This window comes from Somniosus microcephalus, chromosome 28, assembly GCF_052327205.1.
Source record: "Somniosus microcephalus isolate GS21.2 chromosome 28, FLI_Smic_1.0, whole genome shotgun sequence".
Classification (NCBI taxonomy): domain Eukaryota; kingdom Metazoa; phylum Chordata; class Chondrichthyes; order Squaliformes; family Somniosidae; genus Somniosus; species Somniosus microcephalus.
Window position 1 is genome coordinate 36,204,520 of NC_141014.1, and position 17,383 is coordinate 36,221,902.

The 17,383-nt window shown below is 51.2% G+C and overlaps 1 protein-coding gene across 4 annotated transcripts in view; it reads right to left on the reverse strand.

Moving 5' to 3' along the window:
* The window catches only part of LOC147099554 (liprin-alpha-3-like), a 74,642-nt gene that overhangs the window by 50,854 nt on the left and 6,405 nt on the right, over positions 1-17,383 (reverse strand). For all 4 annotated transcript variants that reach the window (XM_085969795.1, XM_085969796.1, XM_085969799.1 and 1 more), the window contains exons 4-8: positions 16,905-17,117; positions 12,479-12,625; positions 5,939-6,073; positions 4,916-4,999; positions 2,588-2,719 (exon numbers count right to left, since the gene is read on the reverse strand). In XM_085969795.1, the coding sequence (XP_085825921.1) occupies positions 2,588-2,719; positions 4,916-4,999; positions 5,939-6,073; positions 12,479-12,625; positions 16,905-17,117 (711 nt within the window). The remainder of the gene's footprint in view (positions 1-2,587; positions 2,720-4,915; positions 5,000-5,938; positions 6,074-12,478; positions 12,626-16,904; positions 17,118-17,383) is intronic.

Consider the following 17,383-nt stretch of genomic DNA (forward strand, 5'->3'; position numbering starts at 1 on the left):
TCACATGAAATGTATAGCACACAAAAAACATTACAGAAACCGCGTGCTCTTGCTCCTATTTCACTGTGCCTAAAACAAGTGCATGGCTGTGTATTCCCACCCATTGTACTACAGGTAGACTATCCTTTATCCGAAAACCTCGGGACCAGCCGTGTTTTGGTTTTCGGAAAATTTCGGATTTCGGAAGGTGGGTCGGCGGGGGTCCGCGGGGGTCGGGGTCGGCGGGGGTCCACGGGGGGGTCGGCGTCGGTCCATGGGGGGGGGGGTCCGCGGGGGTCGGGGTCGGCGGGGGGGTCCGCAGTCGTGGCTTGTCCGTCGCTGCTAGCCTGGAATGCAATGAAGTTCCGCATTTCCACCAACAGGTCGTCGTGCTCGATCGGAACAGGGGCCGGCACCGCCGCGGGCTCAGAGCTCTCGTTGCTTTCGAGCCTTTGGAAGAGAGTCAGGTGGTTCCACGGGGGGGGGTTGGCGGGGGGTCGTGCGCACGACTTACGCTGACCCTCTGCTCTGCGTAAGTCGGCGGGGGTCGGGGTCGGCGGGGGTCCGCGGGGGTCGGGGTCGGCGGGGGTCGGCGGGGGTCGGGGTCGGCGGGGGTCGTGCGCACGACTTACACTGACCCTCTGCTCAGCGTAAGTCGTGCGCCACTCTGGTCATGTCGTGCGCATGACTTACGCTGACCGAAAAAACCTTCGGTCTTTAGAGGGTTTCGGTTTTCGGAAGTTCGGATAAAGGGTAGTCTACCTGTACAGGTAGAGCGTCCAAAATCCGGAGTTCCGGAATCCGGGACGATTGGTGGCAGGGTCGTCCGGAATCCATAATATGTTCCAGAATCCGGAACTCTGGATTTTGGACGCTCAACCTGTACTTCAAAAAGCCATTAACTTTTGTTGTCCTTTTTTTGAAAAATGCGAGTGAGGCAATAAAACTTTAGTGTTGTGTTTTATCCTCCTTAATCTGCACGGCTCCACTAAGTGTTTCCGCCAGGCTGCGGCCGCGGCACCAAGCCGCCCTGGTGTGGGCCATCGGATGCTCTGCAGAGCTCGCAGCGTCCCTCCCCTTTAACAGAAGGGGGAGGGGGCGGAGAAACGCGTCGGCGCTACGCGGGAGCGGCCCAGGCATTTCCGGACTTCGGAACGTGTTTCTGATGCCCGAAGTCCGGAAACGCCCAAGCCCAGGTTACGATATTTCCAGACTTCGGACATCAGAAACACGTTCCGAAGTCCGGAAAAACACGGAAAACCAGCTCGGCCTCGGTCCCGAGGTTGCCGGATTCAGGACGCACAACGTGTATATACATCCCAGCACGTGTACTATCACCACCTCCTTAGCACGTGTCCTTCATAGGAAAGGTTATAAGGCAATTGGACATGTGCTTGAAGAGGATTAATTTTCAAAGTTATAGGGAAAAAGCTCTGACAGGGCTAGACAGACTGGATGCAGGGAGGATGTTTTCCCTGGGCTGGGGGGTCGAGAATCAGGGGTCACAGTCTCAGGATACGGGGTAGGACATTTAGGACTGAGATGAGGAGACATTTCTTCACTCAGAGGGAGGTGAACCTGTGGAATTCTCTACCACAGAAGGCTGTGGAGGCCAAGTCACTGAATATATTGAAGAAGGAGATAGATAGATTTCTAGACACAAAAGGTATGGGGAGAGAGGGGGAATATGGTATTGAGATAGAGGATCAGCCATGATCATATTGAATGGCGGAGCAGGCTCGAAGGGCCGAATGGCCGACTCCTGCTCCTATTTTTCTATGTTTCTATGTTTCAAGGAGACGGCACAGACGTGTTGGGCCAACTGGCCTCCTTCTGTGCTGTAAGATTCTACGTTAATCGTATTCCACAAGCAGTCATGTCAGCGGGTCGTGGGTTCAAGGCCCACTGCAGAGACTGGAGCACAAATTCTAGGCTGACACACCCAGTGCCAGTACTGAGGGAGCGCTGCACTGTCGGAGGGGCAGTACTGAGGGAGCGCCGCACTGTCGGAGGGTCAGTACTGAGGGAGCGCCGCACTGTCGGAGGGGCAGTACTGAGGGAGCGCCGCACTGTCGGAGGGGCAGTACTGAGGGAGCGCCGCACTGTCGGAGGGGCAGTACTGAGGGAGCGCTGCACTGTCGGAGGGGCAGTACTGAGGGAGCGCCGCACTGTCGGAGGGGCCGTCTTTCGAGTGAGAAGTTAAACCGAGGCCCCCGTCTGCCCTCTCAGGGGACGTAAAAGATCCCACGGTCACTATTTCAAAGAAGAGCGGGAGAGGTGGAGCGGGGGAGAGGTGGAGCGGGGGAGAGGTGGAGCGGGGGAGAGGTGGAGCGGGGGAGAGGTGGAGCGGGCAGAGGTGGAGCGGGGGAGAGGTGGAGCGGGCAGAGGTGGAGCGGGCAGAGGTGGAGCGGGCAGAGGTGGAGCGGGCAGAGGCGGAGCGGGGAGAGGCGAAGCGGGGAGAGGCGGAGCGGGGAGAGGCGGAGCGGGAAGGGGAGTCTGCTAAGCAGCAGTTCGAACCCAGTGAGAGTTGCCAGGCCCCGCTCGCTCCCCCCATTGCCCCCTCCCCCGCCCCGCCCCCAGGCACGTTTCCAACGAGTGCGATTCTCACCTTCTCTTCCAGTGCAGCCATCCTCTCCTTGAGGTGGAGCTGTAGCCGTTCGTTGGATTCGGAAAGGAGCTTGTCGACTGTTTCCGACAGGCGCTTGTTGTGCTCGTCGTTCATTTTCTCCCTCTGTCGAGCCTGACCGCAATAAAGACACGTTTTAAACACACAGCTTGGGTGAGTCGTGAAGCCGGTGCAGACATTCAATGTGCCGGGGGACAGGGGAGAGTAGGGGAACTCGACAAGTCGCCTTCAGCATCCCTAGGCAAGTGGAGGAAAAAATCCACCAGGCAACGTCGAGATGTGTGGAGGTCGGCTGAGGGCAAGTTTAGGCTCCGATGTGATATCCCCATTCCCGCATGCTCCCCAAAGCCTTTCCACCATCTACAAGGCACAAGTCAGGAGTGTGATGGAATACTCTCCACTTGCCTGGATGAGTTGCAGCTCCAACAACACTTAAGAAGCACGACATCATCCAGGACAAAGCAGCCCGCTTGATCGGCACTCCGTCCACCACCTTAAACATTCACTCCCTCCACCACCGGCGCACCGTGGCTGCAGTGTGGACCATCTACAAGATGCACTGCAGCAACTCGCCAAGGCTTCTTCGGCAGCACCTCCCAAACCCGCCACCTCTACCACCTAGAAGGACAAGGGCAGCAGGCATGTGGGAACACCACCACCTCCAAATTCCCCTCCAAGTCACACAACATCCTGACTTAGAAGTATATCGGCCGATCCTTCATCGTCGCTGGGTCAAAATCCTGGAACTCCCTCCCTAACAGCACTGTGGGAGCACCTTCACCACACGGACTGCAGCGGTTCAAGAAGGTGGCTCACCACCGCCTTCTCAAGGGGCAATTAGGGGATGGGAAATAAATGCCGGCCTTGCCAGCGACGCCCACATCCCAGGAACGAATAAAACAAAAAGGGCAGATTTTCCATCTATAAGGCCCCTATGAAACCATTGGGTTGACCAGGCCTCACTCTCTAGGTTCACACTGGAGCCTCACCAGCAGCGAGTGTGGGGTGGATAATCGGGACTCCTCGCGGAATCGCCCACCCCGCGCCGCAGGAACTACACCTCCCCCCCAGAGAACCACAGCTCGTACAATAACCAGGTGTACACCAGCTTGTAGCACAAGTTCTTGTAGGAAATTATATTAAAATCGTTTATGTACTTTGCCTTTTCTTTTGATCAGAAAAAAGAAGCGTTAAGGCTGTAAATAAACTTTTGATAGGGGTGGTGAATGATTGAAACACCAGAATGTATCTCGCAGGGAGAGTGGGTTTATAGCAAGTATTGAGTTCTCGTGGTAGTATTGTGATACCATCTTTGCTGAGAAGGGGAGATAAAAATTCAGCCATGGGTTCTTTCTCTTATATTTAAAAAAATCTTATTTGGAAAAGTTAAGTGTGGGCTGGTTTAAATCATCAAATTTAATCTAAAAAAGCACTCTTAGCGTGGTGTCAGCCAGTGGCTCAGTGGGCAGCACTTTGGCCTCTGAGTCAGAAGGTTGTGGGTTCAAGTCCCCACTCCAGAGACTTGAGCACAAAAATCCAGGCTGACACTCCCAGTGCAGTGCTGAGGGAGTGCTGCACTGTCGGAGATGCCGTCTTTCGGATGAGACGTTAAACCGAGGCCCCGTCTGCTCTCTCAGGTGGACGTAAAAGATCCCACGGCCACTATTCCGAAGAAGAGCAGGGGAGTTCTCCCCGGTGTGCTGGGCCCAATATTTATCCTTATCCCTCAATCAACATCACTAAAACAGATTATCTGCTCATTATTGACATGAATCTTGCCATTCATGTAGAAATGACTTATGAAATAATGCTGGGCGGCCTGCTGGTGGCGTTGTCCAGGGAGAGTATAAATACTCGGGCATGGGCCCAGCTTGCACAGGACATTTTGTAAACAGGAACTAGTGAAGGACACAACTAGACCTCCATGTTGTGAAACAGTTGATTAAAGCCTTGTTTAATACTCTGACCAAGTGCCTAGTAGTTTTCTTACGTCAATTATCACATTGCTGTTTGTGGGAGCTTGCTGTGTGCAAATTGGCTGCTGCGTTTCCTACATTACAACAGTGATTACACTTCAAAAAGTACTTCACTGGCTGTAAAGCGCTTTGGGATGTCCGGAGATCATCAAAGACGCTATAGAAATGTATTTCTCTTTAATGTGATCCTGAATGTTTAGAATCTGGATTTTTTTTAATAAGGGGTCAGTGAATCCGCAATATTCTTATGTATTCGTGTTTCCTTCACTCACTCGACTAACATCTCAGTTTATCAGGGAAAAGCATTTCCGATTGGGATACTGGGAGACTTTACCCGTTGCAGCTCTTGGTTCTTCTCCTCCAGCTCCGCTTCCAGCTGGCACAGTCTCTCCTCGATGTTCCCGTGTCTTTCCTCAGCCTGAGAAGGAAAGGTCCTGAGTTAGTCCGATCCAATTACATACCAGCGGGTCGCGGCACGCAGCGCAGGAGCCGAAGGCCGGCACTGTGGGCGCCACCGGGCACCTGTCCACTGCCCCGACACAAGCCGTAGCTGAGTGGGCGGCACTCTCGCCTCCGAGTCCGAAGGTCGTGGCTTCAAATCCCACTCCAGACTCACGGTCCAGTGCAGCACTGTCGGAGGCGCCGTCTTTCGGATGAGATGATAAACCCCGTCTGCCCTCTCGGGTGGACGTAAAAGATCCCGCGGCCTCTATTCCGAAGAAGAGTGGCGGGGGGTGGGGAAGGTCGGGGGGAGTTCTCCCCAGTGTCCTGGACCAACATTCATCCTTCAACCAACACCAGATTATCTGGTCGTTATTGCAGTTTGTGGGATCGTGCTGTGCACAAATTGGCTGCCGCGTTTCCTACAACGCTTCAAAAAAAAAAGTACAGGTCGAGCGTCCCGAATCCGGCAACCTCGGGACCGAGGACGAGGTTTTCGTGTTTTTCCGGACTTCGGCACGTTTTCTGATGTCTGAAGTCCGGAAATATCGCAACATGGGCTTTGGCGTTTCCGGACTTCGGACATCAGAAACACATTCCGAAGTCCGGAAATGCTTGGGCCCGGGTTGCGGTTTGACAGGATGTCCGGATTCCGGAACATTTTACAGATTCCGGACGACCCTGCCACCAATCGTCCCGCATTCCGGATTTCGGAACATTCTGGAACTCCGGATTTTGGACGCTCAACCTGTACTTCAAAAATAAAAAAGACTTCATTGGGTGCGAAGGGCTTTGGGACGTCCTGAGGTGGTGAACAGTGCTGTAGAAAGGCAAGTCTTTACTGCACCTAGTGTCGAGCTTGCGGTGGCCCAAGAGGGGAGCCAGGCCTTTCCGCCGCCCGGCGCCCGGACTGTACCTTGTTCAGAGCCGCCACCCGCTGCGCCAGCTCGGCCTCCACCTCCGGGAGCGTCTCCGCCTTTCGCATCGTCTGCTGCAGCTTCTGTTTGGAGGAATCCAGCCACTCCTGGAGCTGCCGGTTCTTCTCCTCGCTCTGAAAGGGCGAACACACATCTCCGGTGACTGAACGGCCACGGCCAGGACACACAGCTCGCGCTTACCGCGCCGGCGGGCCGCGAACGCGTAGACACCCGCGCCAACACTCCCTACTTTCGTGCACACGGGGATCCCGGGCTTTATAAATAGAGGCATAGAGTACAAGAGCAAGGAAGCCATGCTAACTCCTTTACAAGGGATATACTTGCATTGGAGGCAGTTCAGAGAAGGTTCGCTAGGTTGATTCCTGAGATGGAGGGGTTGTCTTATGAAGAAAGGTTGGGCCTATACTCATTGGAGTTTAGAAGAATAAGAGGTGATCTTATTGAAACATATAAGATTCTGAGGGCACCTTCCCGTACAAGCGCAGGAGATGCAACACCTGCCCTTTTACCTCCTCCCTTCCCACCGTCCAGGGCCCCAAACACTCCTTCCAGGTGAAACAGCGATTTACTTGTACTTCTCGCAATCTAGTATACTGTATTCGCTGCTCACGATGTGGTCTCCTCTACATTGGGGAGACCAAACGCAGATTGGGCGACCGCTTTGCGGAACACCTCCGTTCAGTCCGTAAGGGTGACCCCAAGCTTCCGGTCGCCTGTCACTTTAATTCTCCGCTTCACTCCCACTCTGATCTCTCGGTCCTCGGCCTATTACATTGTTCCAATGAAGCTCAATGTAAGCTCGAGGAACAGCACCTCATCTTTCGATTAGGCACTTTACAGCCTGCCGGACTCAACATCGAGTTCAACAATTTCAGATAATAATCCCTGCCCCCATTTTTCATGCTGTATGATTTTGCCATTCCCATTTGCAACATTTTATCTTTCTCGCCTCTTACATAAGCACAGTATGTTCTTTCAATTCCTTCCTCCCCCGGTCTCTGCACCTGCTTAATATCTGTTACATCTTCAGCTTTTTCCAGTTCTGATGAAGGGTCCCAGACCTGAAACGTTAATTCTGTTTCTCTCTCCACGGATGCTGCCTGGCCTGCTGAGTGTCTCTGGCATTTTCTGTTGTTATTTAAGATACCGAGGGGGTTGGACAGGGTAGATGCAGGGAGGATCTTTCCCCTCGTGGGGGAATCTAGAACGAGGGGGCATAGTATCAGAATAAGGGGGCGCCCATTTAAATCGGAAATGAGGAGGAATTTCTTCTCTCAGAGGGTCGTGAATCTTTGGAATTCTCTTCCCCAGAGAGCTGTGGAGGCGGAGTCATTGAATATATTTAAGGTGCAGATAGACAGATTTTTGAACGATAAGGGGAGTCAAGGGTTATGGGGAGAGAGCGGGAAAGTGGAGTTGAGGCCAAGATCAGATCAGCCATGATCTCATTTAATGGCGGAGCAGGCTCGAGGGGCCGAATGGCCGACTCCTGCTCCTATTTCTTGTGTTCTTTTGTTCTTAAACACTGGTTAGGCCTCAGCTGCAGTATGTGGCCAATTCTGGCCACCGCACGTTAGGGAGGATGTCACTGCCTCGGAGAAGGTGCAGAGGAGGTTTACCAGAATGACACCAGCGACGAGGGACTTCAGTTACGTGGAGAAACGTACGGTGGCATAGTGGTTAGCACTGTTGCCTCACAGTGCCAGAGACCTGGGTTCGAATCCGGCCTCGGGTGACTGTCTGTGTGGAGTTTGCACATTCTCCCCGTGTTTGCGTGGGTTTTCTCCGGGTGCTCCGGTTTCCTCCCACAGTCCAAAGATGTGCGGGTTAGGTTGATTGGCTATGATAAATTGACCCTTCGTGTTAGGGGGATTAAATACGTGGGGTTACAGGGATAGGGTGGGATATGTGTCGGTGCAGGCTCGATGGGCCGAAATGGCCTCTATCTGCACTGTGGGGTTTCTGTGATTCTGTGATTGTGAAAGCTGGGATTGCTCTCCTCAGAGCAGAGAAGGTTGAGAGGAGAGTGAATGCAGGTTTCAATAGAGTAGCTCGGGAGAAACTGTTTCCACTGGCAGGAGGGTCGGTGACCAGAGGACACGGATTTAAGGTAAGAATCATAGAAACGTACAGCGTGGAAGGAAGCCATTCGGCCCATCGTGCCTGTGCCGGCTCTTTGAAGGAGCAGTCGTGCTCAGTTCCACACCCCCGCTTTTTGTCCGTAACCCCCTTTTATAATTATTGATGGAATCAGTGACATGAATCAATCAGTCATTCATGAAAGAAAGACTTATGAAATAATACTGAGCGGCCTGCGGGTGGCGCTGTCCAGGGAGAGTATAAATACTCGGGCACGGGCCCAGCTTGCGCAGGGCATTCTTAACAGGAACTAGTGAAGGACACAACTAGACCTCCATGTTGTAAAACAGTTGATTAAAGCTTTAACGCTTAGACCAAGTGCCTAGTAGTTTTCTTACGTCAATCAGCTTCCACCGCCTTTACAGGTCGCGTGTTCCAGATCCCCACAGCTCTCTGAGTGAACAAATGGGCAAAAGAACCAGATGATCTGGAACGCGCTGCCTGAAAGGGCGGCGGAAGCAGATTCAAAGGTAGCTTGCAAAAGGGGAATCGGATTTATAAGAACATAAGACGGAGGAGCAGAGGTAGGTAATTCGGCCCCTCGAGCCTGCTCCGCCATTCAATAAGATCATGGCTGATCTTCAACCTCATCTCCACTTCCCTGCCCGCTCCCCATAACCCTTGACTTCCCTTATCGTTCTAAAATCTGTCTGTCTCCACCTTAAATATATTCAGTATATACTTGAAAAGGAAATATTTGCAGGGCTGTGTGGGGAAAGAGCAGGGGGGAAGTGGGACTAATTGGAGAGCTCGTTCAAAGAGCCGGCACAGGCACGATGGGCCAAATGGCCTCCTCCTGTGCTGTAAGGGTCTACGAGCTCGTGAAGGGAATTTAAGTTTTCACCATAAAATGAACTGCGTGGCCCACACAGAGTGAGACGCAGATCGAAGTTACACAGTATTTACAGCACAGAAATAGGCCATTCAGCCCATCAGGTCTGTGCCGGTGTTTCTGCTCCACACGAACCTCCTCCCACCCCTCTTCATCTCACCCTATCACCATATCCTTCTGTTCCTTTCTCCCTCATGTGTTTATCCAGCTTCCCCTTAAATGCATCTACGCTATTCGCCACAACCACTCCCTGTGGTAGCGAGTTCCACACTCTCACCCCTCTCTGGGTAAAGAAGTTTCTCCTGAATTCCCTATTGGATTTATTAGTGACTATCTTATATTGATGGCCTCTAGTTCTGGTCTCCCCCACAAGTGGAAATATCTTCTCCACATCTACCCTATCAAACCTTTTTATAATCTTAAAAGACTTCTATTAGGTCACCCCCCTCAGCCTTCTCTTTTCTAGAGAATTGTCTCCCCCTATAACTCACTCAAGTACCCCTTGTTCCTGTGTGAGGCTCAGTGGGCTATTCAGCTACCAAGGGCATCACAGCTGAGCCCGACTTTTGTCCTCACCTTCGCACGTGCACCAGTCAGCAAGGGGGGGAAGAGCGGCGGACAGCGAGGGAGCAGGAACCTTAGCGAATACCCACCCCCCTCCCCCCATCTTGTGTTTCAACACGAACATCCCTCGCTCCGAAAATGTACACAACTGAAATTTAACTAGTGTCTTTAATGTGGCAAAACATCAACAACAAGAAGCCTCACAGCTGGCGGTCGGTCCCAAGCAGGGGGATGGAGGGGGTTAATGGAGGTCGTCAAAGGCGCTATCTAAGGATAAGGGGTAAGCCATTTAGGACTGAGATGAGGAGGAATTTCTTCACCCAGAGAGTGGTGAACCTGTGGAATTCTCTACCACACAAGGCAGTTGAGGCCAATTCATTAAATATATTCAAGAAGGAATTAGATATATTTCTTAAAGCTAAAGGGATCAAGGGATATGGGGAGAAAGCAGGGACAGGGTACTGAATTTGGATGATCAACCATGATCGCATTAAATGGCGGAGCAGGCTCGAGGGGCCGAATGGCCTACTCCTACTCCTATCTTCTATGTTTCTATGTTGATAAGATAGGGTTTGGCTACCTCCTGCGATCTGGTTTCTCGGCTGAAGTCGAAATGATCCGACACCTGAGCACATTCATGCACCACCCGGTCCGAACAACTCAAATGGTGCCATGCACATGTTACAGATAGCAGCGCATGCAATAGGCCACTTGATTGTGTCCAGACCGATGCCATGAACTTTCTATTCTTGCCATTGGGCAGCAGATCCAGATACCACAACCCCGTTTAAATATTCTACTTATCCAGCGACCATTTTAATTGGCCCGAGACCATTTCGCTTATGGAAAGGGAATCCAACAGCTGGGTAATTTACTGATGACCACTATGGAACAAGTCCAGTAGCTCCGTTAATAAACAGTTGGGCGGTCATCATAGGAGAATGAAATGGAAGGACCAAACGACTGAATGCTAGAATCTGGCCACTTGGTATAACGTCAAGGCCTCGGAGAGGGTGCGGAGGAGGTTTTACTCGAACGGTACCAGGGATGAGGGACTTCAGTGATGTGGAGAGACTGGAGAAGCTGGGATCGTTCTCCTTAGAGCAGAGAAGGTTAAGGGGAAATTTAATAGAGTCGTTCAAAATTAGGAGGGGTTTCAATAGAGCTGATGGGGAGAAACTGTTGCCAGTGGCAGAAGGGTCGGTAACCAGAGGGCACAGATTTAAGGTGATTGGCAAAAGAACCAGAGGGGAGATGAGGAGAATTTTTTTTACTTGGCGATTTGTTGTGATCTCGAACGCGCTGCCTGAAAGGGCGGTGGAAGCAGACTCAATAGTAACTTTCAAAGGGGAATTGGATAAATACTTGAAAAGGAAAAAAATTGCAGCGTTATGGGGAAAGGGCAGGGGGGAGTGGGACTAATTGGAGAGCTCTTTCAAAGAGCCGGCACAGGCACGATGGGCCGAATGGCCTCCTTCTGCGCTGAAAGTGGGTTGACCAAAGAGGAACATTTTCTGGTAGCTACCTCCTTGCACAGGCTGCGCCTTCCCAGGGCACGAGCACCATGACGGAGGAGCGAAGCATTCAAACAAGCCAGGTATCTGTGGTGCCCTTGACGGGGTGAGTAGCGCAAGAGTGAGGCGGGATGCTTCCATCTGCCCACCACAACGTCATGTTCTTCTCCTCACCCTGCCCGCCACCCAACTTAACAACAGCTCCATAGAGGGTCAACCACGAAACAAAAAAAATCGGAGAAAAGTGCGGTGAGGTGACCAAAGAGGTCGGTTTTGAGGAGGTTTATGGAAGCGGGGAGGGAGGAAGGGTTTACGGGAGAGTGGGGCAAGAAGACTGAAGGCCGTGATACCAAAGATGGCTTGCAGGCAGGGGAGGAGTGCAGAAGAGGCCAGTGTTGGAAGAGTGCAGGATGCATGTTGGGCTGGAGCAGGTTGCAACGGCCATGGAGGGGCTTCTCAATGAAGACCGAAAATCTCATTTCAGTGCGTTGGGCACAGGAGTCAATGGAGACTGCTGAGGACAAGGGTAAAAGGGGAGTGGGATTTAGTGCACGACAGTGGGTGGTGTGTGGCGTGTGTTTTTTTTATTCGTTCCTGGAATGTGGATGTCGCTGACAAGGTCCAGCATTTATTGCCCATTCCTAATTGCCCTCGAGAAGGTGGTGCTGAGCCGCCATTTCAGAGGGCAGTTAAGAGTCAACCACATTGCTGTGGGTCAGGAGTCACATATCGGCCAGACCGGGGTCAGGGCAGCAGATTTCCTTCCCCGAAAGGACATTAGTGAACCAGATGGGTTTTTTAACGACAATCCGGCAGTTTCATGGCCACCATTGCTGATACTAGCTTTTTTTATTCCAGATGTATTTAATTAATTGAGTTTAAATTTCCCAGCTTCCGTGGTGGGATTTGAACGAATGAATGAGCAGGCGAGCGAGCGTGTGTGGAGGGGTTGCTTGGAATTTTGGATGAATTGGAGAAGTTTACATAGGGAAAGAACAAGGAGGAGGGATAACCTTAAAATTAGAGCCAGGCCGTTCAGGGGCGATGTCAGGAAGCACTTCTTCACACAAAGGGCAGTGGAAATCTGGAACTCGCGCCCCCCAAAAAAGAATGTTGAGGTTGGGGGGGGTCAATTGAAAATTTCAAGGTTGAGATCAATAGATTTGTGTTGGGTAAAGGGTATTAAGCGATATAGAACCAAAGCGGGCCGATGGGAGTGCAGATACAGATCAGCCGTGATCTAACCGAACTGCGGAACAGGCTCGAGGGGCTGAATGGCCTCCTCCGGTTCCCTATGAAAGTTCTAGTGGAAGCTGCCTCAAGACCAGAGCACGTGGCTGGTTATATAAAAAAAAAAGAGTTTGTCAAATTTGTTTGTCCCCTTTTGCCTTGCTCGATGGAAGAGTCTGGGCTGGGTAATCCCAATACTCCAAACACCTGGGGATGGGAGAAAACAGGAAGAGAGTTACCTGCTTGAAGAGGGACTCCTTGCTGGCCAGCTCGTTCTCCAGCTTATCGTTGGCGTCGTGAAGCGACGTAGCTTCACGCTGTGCACTGAGGTAGCGTTTCTCCAGTGTCGTTATTCTCTCTTCCATGTCTTCTCTTTGTGCTAAAGCCTAAAACAGAGAAAACGATGAACAACAGGCCATGAAGCGGTGTGGAATTGTCCCCATCCCCCCCCCCCAATATACATGGGTACAATAGCTTGAGCAGTGGTAACAACAGCAACTGGCATTTATATAGCGCCTTTAACATAGAAACATATAGAAACATAGAAGATAGGAGCAGGAGTAGGCCATTCGGCCCCTCGAGCCTGCTCCGCCATTTAATGAGATCATGGCTGATCATCCAAATTCAGTACCCTGTCCCTGCCTTCTCCCCATATCCCTTGATCCCTTTAGCCATAAGAAATATATCTAACTCCTTCTTGAATATATTTAATGAATTGGCCTCAACTGCCTTCTGTGGTAGAGAATTCCACAGGTTCACCACTTTCTGGGTGAAGAAATTCCTCCTCATCTCTGTCCTAAATGGCTTACCCCTTATCTTTAGACTGTGACCCCTGGTTCTGGACTCCCCCGCCATCGGGAACATCCTTCCTGCATCTAGTCTGTCTAGTCCTGTTAGAATTTTATAAGTTTCAATGAGATTCCCTCTCATTCTTCTAAACTCCAGCAAATATAAGCCCAATCGACCCAATCTCTCTTCAAACGTCATTCCTGCCATCCCAGGTATCAGTCTGGTGAATCTTCGCTGAATTCCCTCCATGGCAAGAACATCCTTCCTCAGATAAGGCGACTAAAACTGCACACAATACTCAAGGTCTCACCAAGGCCCTGTACAATTGCAGCAAGACATCCTTGCTCCTGTACTCGAATGCTCTCGCTATGAAGGCCAACATACCATTTGCCTTCTTAACCGCCTGCTGCACCTGCATGCTTACCTTCAGCGACTGGTGCACAAGAACACCCAGGTCTCGTTGCACTTCCCCTTCTCCCAATCTATTGCCGTTCAGATAATAATCTGCCTTCCTGTTTTTGCCACCAAAGTGGATAACTCACATTTATCCACATTATACTGCATCTGCCAAGCATCTGCCCAATCACCCAACCTGTCCAAATCATCCTGGAGTTTCTCGGCATCCTCCTCACAGCACACACACCCACCCAGCTTTGTGTCGTCTGCAAACTTGGAGATATTACATCTAGTTACCTCGTCTAGATCATTATTAATATATATTGTGAATAGCTAGGGTCCTAGCACCGATCCCTGCGGTACCCCACTAGTCACTGCCTGCCACTCGGAGAAAGACCCGTTTATTCCAACTCTTTGCTTCCTGTCTGCCAACCAGTTCTCTATCCAAGTCAGTACCTTGCCCCAATCCCATGTGCTTTAACTTTACACGCTAATCTCTTATGCGGGACCTTATCGAAAGCCTTCTGAAAGTCCAAATACACCACATCCACTGGTTCTCCCTTATCTATTCTACCAGTTACATCCTCAAGGTACAATACCTCGAGCAGCGGTAACAACTGGCATTTATATAGCACCTTTAACGTAGTAAAACGTCCCAAGATGCTTCACTTGAACGTAATCAACCAAAATTTGACACCGAGCCACATAAGGAGCTATTGGGACAGCTTAGTCCAAGAGGTTGGTTTTAAGGAACGTCTTAGAGAGAGGCGGAGGCTTAGGAGAGAATTCCAGAGCTTCGGGCCCAGGCAGATGAAGGCACAGCCGCCAATGGTGGGGTGAAGAAAATCAGGATTGCGCTGGAGATCAGAATTGGAGGAGCGCAGAGACCTCGGAGGGTTGAAGGGCTGGACGAGGTTACAGAGATAGGGAGGGGCGAGGCCATGGAGGGATTTGAAAAGAAAGATGAGAACGTACTGGGCAGCCATTTTAGCAAGGGCTCACAAAGCTCCCCACTTTACGGCGTCGGCTTTAGCTCAGTGGGTAGCACTCTCGTGTCCGAGTCGGAAGGCCATGGGTTCACAGTCCCACTCCAGGGACTTTAGCACATAATCCAAGATCACACTCCCAGTGAAGTACTGAGGGAGTGCTGCACTGTCGGAGGTGCCGTCTTTCGGATGAGATGTTAAATTGAAGCCCCGTCTGCTCTCTCAGGTGGACGTAAAATATCCCGCGGCACTATTTCGAAGGAGAGCAGTGGAGTTCTCCTCAAATAACATCACTAAAACAGATTATCTGGTCATATATCTCACTGCTGTTTGTGGGAGCTTGCTGTGCGCAAATTGGCTGCCGCGTTTCCTACATTGCAACAGTGACTACACTTCAAAAAGTACTTCATTGGCTGTAAAGCGCTTTGGGACATCCTGAGGTCGTGAAAGACGCTACAGAAATGCAAGTTCTTTCTTTCTATCTCAGAAAAGCACAAATTTAAATTGTTACCAATTTCCAAAGTGGAGGTTCGAGTGACAGAATTGCGCTCAGCCAAGAGGGACCCCTGATCCCTGAGCAACCCCCCCTCCAACACCCCAGCCCCCTATCTCCTCCAAGGAAGGACTACCATCTTGCAACCACAAAGAACAACAGTTGATTTTCCTATTCTCCTGGCTCAAGAAGAAATTCCGGCAGGGAGCCATTAGTGGAGGTGTCTTAGTCCAATTATACAGGGCCTTGCTGAGACCACACCTGGAGTACTGTGTACAATTTTGGTCTCCTTACCCAAGGAAGGATATACTTGCCATAGAGGGAGTGCAACGAAGGTTCACGAGATTGATTCGTAGGATGGCGGGACTGTCGTATGAGAAGAGATTGAGTAAACTAGGCCTGTATTCTCTTGAATTCAGAAGAATGAGAGGGGATCTCATTGAAGCATACAACATTATTACAGGGCTTGATCGGGTGGATGCTGGGAGAATGTTTCCCTTGGCTGGGGAGTCTAGGACCAGGGGCCACAGCCTCAGGATAAAGGGTAGGCCATTCAGGACTGAGATGAGAAGAAATTTCTTCACACAGAGGGTGGTGAATCTTTGGAATTCTCTACCCCAGAGGGCTGTGGAGGCTCAGTCATTGGGTATATTCAAAACAGAAGTCGATAGATTTCTGACTAGTAAGGGCATCAAGGGATATGGCGATCGGGCCGGTGAATGGAGTTGAGGCAGAAGATCAACCATGATCTCATTGAATGGCGGAGCAGGCTCGAAGGGCCGAATGGCCTACTCCTGCTCCTATTTCTTATGGTCTTATGTTCTTATAGCATGAAGCGGACAAACGGGACCCTCAATCCATTACTTCTCACCCACCTCCAAAATCAAAACAAGTTTCCTTCTCGTCCCCCCTGCAGTCAATAGGTAAACAGAGCTGCCACTGCACCAGCAGGGAAACCTGAGTAAAATCAATAGCCTCGAAACTACTGCTGGTGTTAGCAGTCCTACACTTAACGAGTTCATATGACATTCCTTTACGCAATGTTTTAGGGGAGGAGTGAACCCGTTTGAACTGAAACACATTAATAGCGCCACTAAAATAGCTAACAATGGAATTTTTTTTAATTTGTTTATGGGATGTGGGTGTCGCTGGCAAGGCCAGCATTTATTGTCTGTCCCCAATTGCCCCTTGAGAAGGTGGTGGTGAGCCGCCTTCTTGAGCCGCTGCAGTCCGTGTGGTGAAGGTGCTCCCACAGTGCTGTTAGGGAGGGAGTTCCAGAATTTTGACCCAGCGACGATGAAGGAATGGTCGATATATTTCCAAGTCAGGATGGTGTGTGACTTGGAGGGGAACCTGGAGGTGGTGGTGTTCCCATGCGCCTGCTGCCCTTCTAGGCGGTAGAGGTCGCGGGTTTGGGAGGTGCTGCCGAAGAAGCCTTGGCGAGTTGCTGCAGTGCATCTTGTAGATGGTACACACTGCAGCCACAGTACGCCGGTGGTGGAGGGAGTGAATGTTTAAGGTGGTGGATGGGGTGCCAATCAAGCGGGCTGCTTTGTCCTGGATGGTGTCGAGCTTCTTGAGTGTTGTTGGAGCTGCACTCACAAGTGGAGAGTATTCCATCACACTCCTGACTTGTGCCTTGTAGATGGTGGAAAGGCTTTGGAGAGTCAGGAGGTGAGACACTCGCCGCAGAATACCCAGCCTCTGACCTGCTCTTGTAGCCAGAGTATTTATGTGGCTGGTCCAGTTAAGGCATTGTATCATCAACAGTCCTTCCTAGGTTGTTACCTCAACTATTGTCTCTTGATAACTAATGTATTTGGCAAACGAAAAGATCATCACACAAAGGGGCAGCACTTTACTTAACCCAATGTATTAAGACGTCAACATTCAGCCTCAAAAACTGGCTACCCCTCACTCCGCTGACTGGAGCGTTAACCCGCGATATTCCCACCGCTCCAGATTCACCAGTTCCCAGGATCTGCTCGGTCTCACAGGTACCTCTTTCAAATCCCGCTGGAGCTTGGCGTTCGCCTCCTCCGACTTGATCAGGTCTTTCCGCGCCGTGCTCAGCTCCTCCTCGACCTCGGCCACCTTCCGGCAAAGCGCGGCCAGGCGCTCCTTCATCTGCAGCAGCTCCGCGCTCTGCCTCTCGATCAGGTCCTGGCACTCGGAGTCGCCGTCTGCGCCGAGCGCCGTGCCGTTCGTCAGCCTCTGTGCGCGGAAAAGGGGCACCGTTAATCATCCATTCGCAACCCAACCCCGCAATCCCATGAAAGCTCAGCTCAGCTCAGCCCAGCCCAGCCCAGCCTTTACCCACGCGCGTGCGACAGATTGATTGCAAATCATCGCTGGCACGAGTATGGGATACGGTAGCATAGTGGTTATGTTAGTTATCCAGAGGCCTGGACTAATGATCCAGAGACGTGAGTTCAAATCCCACCCACGGCAGCAAGGGGAATTTAAATTCAGTGAATTAA